Here is a 12,270-nt window from a genome sequence, read left to right as displayed (position 1 = left end):
AGGAAATACTGTACAAATTGAAAAGCGTAATAAAATGGTTAGATATACGCAATGAAACATTATATACAGGTGAATTATTTACAATAAAAATTAGGGAAGAGAGTTAGGAAGTGGGGAGAGCGGTAGTATGCTTGGGAGGGGAGGGGGGGGGGATCGGTGGTGAGGCGATGGGAGGGGGGGGATCTGTGGTGGATTGGTGGGGGGAGAGGAGTGACAAGTTGGGGGGTTTATGTGTAGGCTCGAGTAAAGAGCCAGGTCTTGAGATTTTGTCTGAATTTTTTGGCGCAGGTCTCAAGGCGTAGGTGGGTGGGAATAGAGTTCCATAGGGAAGGTCCAGCTAGGGATAGTGCACGTTTTATATTGTTATTGTTTAATAAAGATTTATTTATTTATTTATTTATTTATTTCGGATTTTTATATACCGGCATTCGAGACCGCAGTCTCGAATGTTGAAAGATAAAAAAAAATCTCATATCCATCATAGATTAGTGAGTTTGAAGCAGAGATGCCAACTCATAACTATTTACTGTCAACCTTAACTTTTAGTTGTGGGCATGTTTTACATAATAGAGTGGCAAGATACCAATCATTAGTTGACCTAACTCTGCTCAGTCTGTCTATCGCATCCCATATTCTCACTGTGGACCGTTTTCTGCATAGCGTGGTTGTAACTAATTAGTATTCGATACACCCTGCAAATAACTGTTCTTTTAAAACATAGTGGAAAACTTTCTTTAACATGTGCAAAATGTAAAAAAATGCAGGACTGAAAGGACATTTTTACAGACATACAAATATTTTTTTTCCCTTTTGTATTTATTGAGTGTTCCTAGTGCAAAAACTGTTCATAATCAGTATTTCCTAGCATTAAGGATGGATAATTGCATAGGATCCCCGTGCCGGAAGTAATGTTATTGAGGCAGAACTGCCGAACACCTGCCACAACTGAACCTACACTTTAGTTTTTGCCCCAGATGCCAGTGTGCGTCTAACCCTGCAAATGGCAACCTGGTCTGGAAACTGAAAGGTTTGCTGCTGTGTGCTTCTAATACATCTGTCAGATAATTTCCCGCTAACCTTTAAACCTTGTTTTTACAGACAGTGGCTGTGACCAATCACTGTGAGGTTGTGTCAGCCTGTCTCGTCCTTTCCCTTCATTGAACCAATGAATTCTCTAGCTAGCTGGTCCGGGGCTGCAGAACGAGGCTTGGAACGCACAGTGTGTTTCGGGTCCGTTGGATGTGCAGGCTTAGTCTTCTGCAGTAGTAAATGTTGCTGTGCTGTCATGCAGCGACAGAGACGGGGCGGCATGGCCGGTCCGAGACAGGTGGTGATCAGCAAATTTTTTCGGCCGGTGGCTGTTTCTAGTGCAAAGAGCGGCAGTCTCTCGGCTCCAGAGATCCTGTCTCCTGCGGACAAGGTTAGGGGATAGGCAGGAGGGACCTATGAGTCTATAGCTGTTCCGGGTCCAAGGGGGATGGGGATCGATACAAATACCACGTGCATGCTGGAGTAAATTGATAATTGTTTGTTTTTAACCTAATGTTAAAGATATTAAATATTTGTGTCATATGTATGCCGCTTGTGAAATATGCGAGCATTAAAACATTTATTTCTCTTGGGACTTATATTATTATGTGATGGGTGTAATAGTTAACTGCTGTGAGATAACACAATATCAGTCCAAGAAAAAATAAGCAATATACTTCTAATGTATGATTTCTAATGAAATGATTAAATATTAAATTGCTATCTCCTTTTTTTCCGAGTAGTAACATTTTTACAACTAGTTTCTTTTATGTTTCTTTTATGGTGCAGTAAATGTATTTCTTTTTAGTATTATAGTGTAGATGGATATTCAGCCAGAACTGCAACATGATTTATAATTTTTAGCCTACTTTGTGAATAAGAAAAGTATACTTATGTTATTGTCATATATCTCTGTGTGTCCCATCTTCCTAATAACTAACAAGCCGATACTGTTAACCCGCGAATGGACGTGCGTTTTCGACCCGCTAGCTTTACCCATTATTCAGTAATGGGTAATAGTGCGTCGAAAATGCGCATCCAACCCCCCCGAACCTAATAGCGCCCGCAACATGCAAATGCATGTTGATGGCCCTATTAGGTATTTCCGCGCGATAAAGTAAGTAAAATGTGCAGCCAAGCCGCACATTTTACTTTAAGAAATTAGCGCCTACCCAAAGGTAGGGATTAATTTCTGCTGGCGCCGGGGAAGTGCACAGAAAAGCAGTAAAAACTGCTTTTCTGTGCACTCTCCGACTTAATATCATGGCGATATTAAGTCGGAGGCCCCCAAAGTTAATAAAAAGTTAAAAATTAAAAAAAAAAAAAAATTGAAATGGGCCCGCGGCTCGCGGGTTGAAAACCGGACGCTCAATTTTGCCGGCGTCTGGTTTCCGAACCCATGGCTGTCAGCGGGCTCGAGAACCGACGCCAGCAAAATTGAGCGTCGGCTGTCAAACCCGCTGACAGCTGCCGCTCCTGTCGCGTTCCCTAATTTAAATAAATTAATTTAGTGAATCGCTCGCACAGGAGAGTGCCTGTGCGTGCGCCGGGACCCGCGACTTTTACTGTATCGACCCGACTGGAAATAAGTGCCATGCAGAGTCAGACCAAGGTCCATCGAGTCCAGGATCCTGTTTCTGGCAGTGGCCAGTCTGGGGGAAAAAGTATCCAGCAGATTTCAAATGATTGATTAGTTTCTTGTTTCTCACTTCCAGGGATAAGCGCTATCTTTCCCAAGTCTACTTGGTTTATGGACTTTTCCTTCAGGAACTTGTACAACCCACTTTTGAACAGTTAGCTGCTTTTACCACATCCTCTAGCTACAGATTCCATTGTGTGTGTGTGTGCAGAATAAAAAAAAATACTTACTACAATTTGTTTTAAATCCGCAAGTGGCTAGTTTCATGGAGTGTCCCCTGGTTCTAGTGTTGTTTGAAAGACTAAATAACCATTTCCTATGTAGCTGTTCCACCCCATTCATAATTTTATAAATCTGAATCATATCTGTTCTCTAAACTAAATAGTTCTAATCTCTCCATAAGAGAGTCTATCAGTTTTCTTTATTTTTTGGCGCCTTTCCTATTCTATGTCTGCTATGTCTTTTTTTTTTAGATGGGGCTACCAGAACTGCACATAATACTCCAGGAATGGTCACACTATGGATCTATACAAAAGCATTATGAAATTCTAAGTTTTGTTCTCTTCCTTTCCAGATAATTCCTAATAATTTCCTAGTTTTTTTTTTTGTCCAACAGATTTCCACTCTATTTGCTTTTTTTGACTGCCCACACTGAGCCGAAGATTTCAAGGTGTTGACATAAGGACTCTGAGATCCTTTTTTTGGGTGGTGAACCTAGCATTGTGTACCTGTAGTTGGGATTATTTTTCCATACATGCATTTGAATCCCCACTCCTCTTTGCCGCTGCTGCTCACGCCCCCTAATGATCCTGCATTCCACTGAGAACTAGATCTAATATGGTTCCCCCTCTAGTTGGTTCCATGACCAAGTGCTGCATGAAGTAGTCATTAATGGCATCTAGAAACTTTATCTTCCTTGCATGTCCTGATGTGACATTTATCCAATCAATACTTGAGTAATTTGTCTCCCATTATTATTTTATTATCTGTCTCTTTCTAGCTGGTCTAATCTCTGTTAGCAATTTATAGTCTATTTCCCCATCTTGCCCAGGCAGGCGATAGTATATCCCCATTACTATCTTCTTTCATTTTACCCATGGAATTTCTATCCATAAGGATTCTAGAGTGCAGTTTGTTTCCTACAATGCTTGAATCTATACAAACCTTAACATTAAGCGCCATCCCTGCACCCATTTTAACTGCCCTGTCATGTTGATATCATTTGTATCCTGGAACCACATTGTCCCATTGGTTATCCTCCTTCCACGCAGTTCAAGATATGGTTAGTGCCATATATTCTAGCTCTCCAGTCTCATTTTTCAGACTTTACGTAGTTTACTTTTATTAGCATTTGCATATGGATATTTTAAAGTAGGTTTGTTGGTATTTCTGTTTTTAAATGTAGTTAAAACCTGCTTATTCCAACAAGGTCTGGTCCTGAGGGGGGGCGGGGTGGGTCGGGTGGATTGGGCAGCGGGTAGGGTATGTTTGAACTTATATTGTAAACGGTAACAGCCTTAGAGTATATAGTGTTTCACTAACCGTGGATTTTCAGTGTTGATGGGATATGATGATGATAACCATGTTATTGTATTCGGTACTTAATAATCCACTTGTGATGTATATTGCGCTGTTTACCAATAAAAATGTTTCAAACCAAAAAAAAAACCTGCTTATTATCAGATGATAGTCATTTTTATCGGCATGTTCTGTATTTAAAGATACCTGGGCTTCTTCATCTTTTACAACCACCTCTATTGGAACATTCTAACTTACGGGCCGATACAGTAAAAGTCGCGGGAGAGCGGGCGATTCTGTATTCAAATGAGGGCTCGCGGCAAAAAGAGGCACTAGGGACACTAGTGCCTCTTTTTGGACAGGAGCGGTGGCTGTCAGCGGATTTGACAGCTGACACTCAATTTTGCCGGCTTCGGTTCTCAAACCCGCTGACAGCCACGGGTTTGGAAACCGGATGCCGGCAAAATTGAGCGTCTGGTTTTCAAGCTGCGGGCCGATTTCAATTATTTTTTTTAACTTTTCTTTTTTACTTTCGGGACCTCCTACTTAATATCGCCATGATATTAAGTCAGAGGGTGCACAGAAAAGCAGTTTTTACTGCTTTTCTGTGCACTTACTGGGTGCCCGGAGAAATTAACGCCTACCTTTGGGTAGGCGCTAATTTCTGAAAGTAAAATGTGCGGCTTGGCTGCACATTTTGCTTTCTGAATCGCGCAGGAATACCTAATAGGGCCATCAACATGCATTTGCATGTTGCGGGCGCTAATAGGTTCGGGGGGGGGGGGGGGGTTGGACGCGCGTTTTCGATGCGCTATTACCCCTTACTGAAGAAGGGGTGAAGCTAGCGCGTCAAAAACGCCCCCAATGTGTTTCGTGTCTAATCCACACCAATTTTTAGTACATGTCAAGGTAGAGCAAAGTTATTCTGACAGGATATGCACTTGTGTTCCAGAAAGCAGGTGACACAAATTCTGTTGGATAAAGTGACTTACCTAGGGCCATGCAGAGTGCATGTGGAATCTTGCTACCCTCTTTGGAGTCTCGCTGCTCAGCCATCTGCTTTCTTCTCCCTTCTCAGCTATTCATTTTATTTTTAGCCTACATTCTGAAGGAAAGAAGGCTTATGAGATTGCACATGTAAATTTTTAATTTGGTGTATTATCTACCCCAAATTTTCAAGCTATGTCAGGGGTGGAAGAGGATTCTGATGAGGGCCCTTTATTTGGGATTCATATATATTGGGGTGTATGTCCTGGAAAATAGACTCTTATTGTATTGGAATGGAACTTCCTGTTATAAGCAGTCTTAATCTTCTGACTCTCTGATGGACTTATTAGGAATGATAAGCTTGGTTCTTCTCCTGAACTCTCCAAGCAGTCTGTTGGGGAAGTGGGAAGCCATATGATTGCTGGCTGTTAATGCTGAGGCCAGGGATATGTGCTGTTCACTTCAAGCAAGCCTCTTCTGTATGAACATATATTTTATTAAGATGTGAGGCATAGAAATGCATTTACTATGCTGCTGAAATAATTATTGTTTTAAAGTTCTGGATTGAAAGGAGATAAATATCTCTTTTTAAGAAAAATTATTTGAGATTTATATTATAGTCTGCATATCATTACCCTGGATTGTAAAAGTTAGGGCCCAACGTTGGCTGAAGTCTGAATCCAATTTCCCTTTTTGCTCCCACACCATTGAAGTGGAGAGCGAAGTTGCAGTTCGTCAAAACCACTAAAAGCTAATTGGTTAAGGGTAGTAATCCCCATGCCTTCTGTTAGGAGTAGTAGCTGCTGCTCCATGCAGGTTTCTCCCTTGCACCCTTTCTTCATTTCCTCCTCTAACCTTTAGGGATCCACAGTATTTATCCCATGACGTTTTGAATTCATTTTATGTTTTCATCTTCACCACCTCTTCCAGGAGGGCATTCCAGGCGGCAACCACCCTCGCCATGAAGAAATATTTGCTGATGGTTCTGAGTTGTCTCCCCTGGAGTTTTATTTCGTGACTCCTAATTGTACTGTTTGCTTTCCAGTGGAAAAGGTTTGAGGATTGTGCATCATTAAACCCTTTCAGGCATCTGAAGATCTGTATCATATCTCCCCTGTACCTCCTCTCTTCCAGAGTATACATATTCATATCCTTCAGCCTTTCCTCTTAAGTCTTCCGATACAGATCCCACATCATTTTAGTTGCCTTTCTCTGGGCCGCCCCCATCCTGTCTAATTCCTTTTTGAGATACAATCTCTAAAACTGAAAACAGTACTCCAGGTAAGGCCTTACCAAGGACCTGTACATAGAGAATTATCACCTCCTATTTCTTACTGGTTATTGTCTCTATGCAGCTCAGCAATCTTCTTGCTTTATTTATTGCCTTGTCACATTGCTTTGCAACTTTCAGATTACCAGACACTATTAACCCAAGGTTCCTTTCCCAGTCCCTGCACATTAGTCTTTCACCCTCCATCATATACAGCTCTTTTGGATTATCTCACCTCAGATGCATGACTCTGCACTTCTTGGCATTGAATCCCAACTGCTAAGTCTTCGACCATTCTTCAAGGTTTTTTAAATCACTTTTCATTCTCTTATCCTTCAGATTTGTCTATGGTGTTGCAGATCTTAGTATCATCCGCAAATAGACAAACTTTACCTTCTATCCCTTCTGCAATATTGCTCACAAAGATATTGAACAGAACCTGTCCCAACACCGTTCCTTGTGGCACTCCTCTTAACACTAGTCTCTCTTCAGAGTAGGTTCCATTTACCATTGCTGACTGGTCTCCTGTCAGTCAACTTGTTGTAATCCACTCCACCACCATATTGCCCACTCGCACTCGTGCTCTTCCTTGATCCAATTCTCTAGTCACCCAATGAAAAAAATCAATCACAGAACCTTCCCCTGGTGAATCCATGTTGCCTCATGTCTAGCCACCTGTCAGTTTATAGACATTTCACTATTAGCTCCCTTAGTGTCCTGGTATGTACTTCACCCAGCCCTATGACCTTTGTTTTCCTAGATCTTCCCATACATTCTCTTCTGTAAACTAAGTTTGTCTACCCCACCCCCATCTATGGTCTTGTCAAACAGCAACAGTCCTTCTCCAGGGTTTTCTTTAGTGAACACCGAACTGAAATATTTGTTTAATATTTCTGCCATTTATTCGTCTCTCTCCACATATTGCTCCTTAGCACCTTTCAACTTCACTATACCACTTCGGGCCTCCCTTCTTTCTCTATATATGAAAAATGTTTTGTCATCTTGCTTAACCTCTTTGGCAATCCTTTCTTCTGCTTGACCTTTTGCTTTCCTGATTTCTTTGTCTCCCTCAGTTTCACCAGATATTCTTCCTCTTTTTGAGATCCTTTATACTTCTTGAATACTGTTCTTTTTGCTTTTGTTTTTTCAGCCACCTCCTTTGTGAACCAGATCATTTTTTTCCTCTTACTTTTGTTTACTTTTCTAGCATATAGATTTGTTGCCTTTATAATAGATCCTTTTTTAATTTGGCTCACTGTTGTTCCACTTCACCCATTTTCTTCCAATCTTGTAGTTCTTTCTCCAGGAATGACCCCATTTTGACAAAGTCCGTATTTTTGAAATTCAAATCTCAGGTCTTCATATGACTTCTCTGTATCTTATTTGCAATATCAAACCATACCATCTGATGACCACTGATGGTATGGACATTAGAGACAGTATCCCCTTTTGTGAGCACTAGGTTGAGTGTCACACTCTCCCTTGTAGGATCCATTATTTATTTATTTATTTATTTATTTATTTAGGATTTTTATATACCGACATTCTCGATACAAATATCGAATCAGGTCGGTTTCCATAGAACAAAACTGTCGCGGTTAAGGCGTTACAATAAACAGATTTTCTGAACATAAGAACATAAGCATAAGTTACAATAAACAGATTTTCTGAACATAATAACATAAATATTCAATAGACAACAATAACTCGTCAAAAACGTGAGTAAATGTAGAAAATAGCTAAAAATAGACGGTGAGTTAAATTGGGATGGGCAAGTGACAGTGAACAATGTTGATAGGCATAAATATGAGTAATGCATGAGCTAAAGAACTAATGCATCAACAAGGGAGTCCATTACTATTTGTTAGAGCAGAGCATCCACTGTCTCTCAACTTCTTGTAGATTCCACAGAAGGGATACTCCAATCTACATCTGGCATATTAAAATCTCCAACGAGTAACACGTATCCCTTCTTTCCTACTTTTTGGAGGTCTTTGACCAGATCTCTATCCATTTCCTTCTGTTTGAGTCTAAGTCTATAGGAAACACCAATGTAAATGGAAGTACCATCTTCTTTTTAGTAGGAAATCCCATAATGCTTCTCTACACCATATTCCTTGCATTTCAGTTGCTTGGATATTGTTTTTGACAAAAAGAGCTGCTCCTCCCATTTCCCGTCCTCTTGGGGCCGGTGCTAGCTTTTTTGCTGCCCCATGTGGAAAATTACTGTGCTGCCCCCCCCCCCCCCCTCCCGATTCATTCAGTGTCTGTCCTGGGCCTATCAAATAAAGCCTGGCTCTGTCCTGCAATTTAAGGGGTAGATTTTATAGATCTATGCGCACGCGTACTTTTGTTCGCTCACCAGGCACAAACAAAAGTACGCTGGATTTTATAAGATACGTGCGTAGCCGCGCTTATCTTATAAAATCCGGGGTTGGCGCGCGCAAGGGGGTGCACATTTGTGCACCTTGCGTGTGCCGAGCCCTGAGTGGCCTCGGAGGGAACGGGCCATCCACCCTCTTGTACCTTCCCCTCCCTTCCCCTACCTAACCCACCCCCCCGGCCCTATCTAACCACCCCCCCTACCTTTATTCGAAAAGTTACTACTGCCTCCGGGCAGTAGTAACTTATGTGCGCCGGCTGTCTGCTGGCGCGGCAGGCCCTGACACAGGCCGCTGTGTCGGGGCACTCTGCCACACCCTGCCCCTTTTTGCAAGCCCCGGGACTTACGCACGTCCCGGGGCTTGCGCACGCTGCCAAGCCTATGCAAAATAGGCTTGGCGCGCGCAGGGGCGTTTTAAAAGGGTTACGCGCGTACCTTATGCGTGTAACCCTTTTAAAATCCGGCCCTATGATTTAAAAACTGGCGTGCCCCCCCCCACCCTAGAATCCATGGATAGGGAAAGGTATTATGTTCCCTAGGCTAACCTTACAGCCTTGCACACCCCCCACATCCTTTACAGACACACACAATTAAAATATGCATTTATAATAAATTTTACATGAAAAAGAACATTCAAAAGTACAGTCTGCTGAGGCAAAAATAATATATAACATGTATATTTTATTTACATGCACTCCTGTGGTGCCAACCAGAAAACTCTCTGCAAAAAAGACACTTGGAACTCCTATGGAATTAGACTTTTTATAATGCATATTGGGTGTGAGCTTGGCCCTCAGAAAGCCATGAACAAACAGAATTACCCTTACAATATAGTAAACCTCCCATACCAAAACAACCTTAACTTTGAAAAGGCAACACTGCACATATTACACCAATAAAACTCTTATTAGGAAACCAGGTTGCTATAGATCCCTACACAGAAATTACATGCCAACAAAATATCTCACCTCTATCACATATGCAGAACACAGACAGACTCTCACCAAATACAGAATAAAGAGATCAGAAAGTATAAACAGAAATGTGTGAGAAGAACTGAACTGGAACCCACAACAAGCCAGTCTCTACATGCAGAACAACAATGGAAAAACAGAAACATTGCCATTCTACATAAAAACATTAAATAAAATCAAGAAATATAAAACAATCATATAGTAAAATCATATTCATAAAGAGAATACATATTTCAAACAGTTAATGAAAAGAACATACAAAATTTCCCAAACACCACTAAAATATTTCATAACATCTGATGAATAAAAAATCCAATAATTAAAAAAAATGTTCTAGTCCCTCCCCCCAAATAAAATTAAATATTTAAAAAAAGCAGAATTATCAAATTACACCTAATAATTAAAACTAATAAGGATTAAAAATATCTCTTGCTCTTCATACCTGTGATCTTCTGATTTCCAGTCACCCTGAGATTGTCATTGATTGGGGGAGGTAGGATGCCCACATTTTGTCTTCTGTCTCACACACATGCACAATAACACATTAATTCTCTCACAAACTCCCTCTCTCTAACATACACATGCTTCCTTTCCCTCATAGGTACATTATATATGTGACACATGGGCTCCCACAGGCTCTCAGACACACACATGCTCTCAGTCACTCACACACATGGCCTCCTGTTATCTTCGAGCCATGGTGGGTTGAGCTCCGCCACAGCCCCACGGTCCTTCCTGATTTGGAGGGGGGGGGGGGGGGTAGAGCAGAACCCACAGGCAGGGAGCAATGCTGATATGCCAAATATATGACGTCAACGGCAGGGTAGGCACACGCAAAATGGCACATGGTCTCTCTGAAGGCCGCTGGCGGCTTACAGCCTTTCTCTTTCGGCTGCCAGCGGTCCCATGGCCTCTCCTGCTACCGCCGGCTCGCCGCCTCCCCAGCCTCTAAGCTCAACTAGATCAGAAGGCTGAATAATAATGCAAACAAAAACACGGTAGAATGAAAAAGAAATGTGGTTTTATTTTTATAACAACTAGTTAGGTTTCCAAAATGATCGCTGTAAGATGAAAAGAGTAAAAGTATAAATAAATTCCAACCTACAGGCAGGGAGCAATTCCAACACACCGAATAAATATATGATGTCAAAGGCAGTGCAGGCACACCAAATGGCATATGGCCTCTCCGATGGCGGCAGCGGCTTGAGCACTGGGGGCTTGCAGCCTCTCTCCTTTGGCTGCCGGTGGTCCTGTGGCCTCTCCTGCTGCTGCCAGCTCACTGCCTCTCCTGCATGTGCCGCCCCGTGCAAATGCACAGAATGCTCACCTGGTCTCGCCGGTGAGCATTCTTTAATCCTCTGCTCTTCTTTAATTTATAGGTTGGGATGGTCGATTTCCAATCAGTAGACTTTATGAGCCATGTCTTCGTAACAGCAACAAGGTCCAAGTCCTCTTCTATCAGTAGAGCCTGCAGGTCTGGAATTTTATTGCCCAGACTACGGACATTTGTGATCATAGCTTTCCAACTTTTCTTCCTTGGTTTGCTGCTCTTCCTAATCCCATTTTCTGCTTTTTGGAGCTGATTGATTTATTTTCTTCTGCCACTTCCTGTATTGCTTGGCGCTTACAAACCAATTTAATTGGCCACCTCCTGCCACCCCTGCCCTCTGGTTTAGATGCCTGATATTGTGTGATCTGAATTTCTCGCTTACCATCTTTTTCTGCCAAGGAGAAATGTAGACCATCCTTACCTTATAACATTTTATTGCTCTGTGCATGGCCCCAGATTCCAGTGTATCCATAACCACTTTCTTTACACCATGTTTTGAGCCAGAAATTGAAGTTATCTGTATGGTAATGCCTGTTCTTCCCCATCCATGAATAGGTAATACTTCCGAAAAGGCAATGGTATTTGCCTTGTATCTAATCTTCTTCCCTAGCTTTTGGAAATCTTTTTCTACGTCAAGGATACCGTTTCTAGTAAGGTCATTGGACCCCAGATTATTGATGAACATTGATATCGAAGCCTCTACTTTCTTCTATAATTGTATTGATTATCTGGTTGGTATTTCTACTGGTTGAGAATCTTGGAAGGCATTTAACCATTGTGTCCCCATCAAAATGATTTCCCAGATTGGTTCCTCTGCTGACTGAGTCTCCCGAGAGAAGAAGCTTCCATTTATTTATTTGTAGTAATTTTTACCCCACCCAATTACCAGACATTATTCTAGGTGGTTCCAGAATAAAATGCTCATTACAAAACTAGGCTAAAGACTTTAGATTTTGGAAAAAATGGAATGGATGAAATGCAACCACAATGCTCAAGAACTAAACTTTGTATGTAACAAAAATCTTTACCAACTGTCTACACAGATTTTCATTCTGTGACATTTGATGATGTTTCTGGGTAAGTAGTGAGTACATCTCTTTCAGATATCTCTTCATTTTCTATTGCTGGAGCTTCTTTGTT

The 12,270-nt window shown here is 41.6% G+C and overlaps 1 protein-coding gene across 5 annotated transcripts in view; it reads left to right on the top strand.

The window, feature by feature from the left end:
* The first annotated feature begins 1,210 nt into the window (after nt 1–1,210).
* Nucleotides 1,211–12,270, top strand: part of MSH3 (mutS homolog 3) — a 597,715-nt gene continuing 586,655 nt past the window's right edge. For all 5 annotated transcript variants that reach the window (XR_003852288.1, XR_003852291.1, XM_029574170.1 and 2 more), the window contains exon 1: nt 1,211–1,420. Coding sequence is in view for 3 of the 5 variants with exons in the window: in XM_029574170.1 (XP_029430030.1) it covers nt 1,286–1,420 (135 nt within the window). In the remaining 2 variants the exon portion in view is untranslated. The remainder of the gene's footprint in view (nt 1,421–12,270) is intronic.

The sequence above is a fragment of the Rhinatrema bivittatum genome, chromosome 1 (assembly GCF_901001135.1).
Source record: "Rhinatrema bivittatum chromosome 1, aRhiBiv1.1, whole genome shotgun sequence".
Lineage (NCBI taxonomy): Eukaryota > Metazoa > Chordata > Amphibia > Gymnophiona > Rhinatrematidae > Rhinatrema > Rhinatrema bivittatum.
The sequence above is the reverse complement of the archived record's forward strand: the minus strand, read 5'-3'. Positions and strand labels throughout refer to the sequence as shown.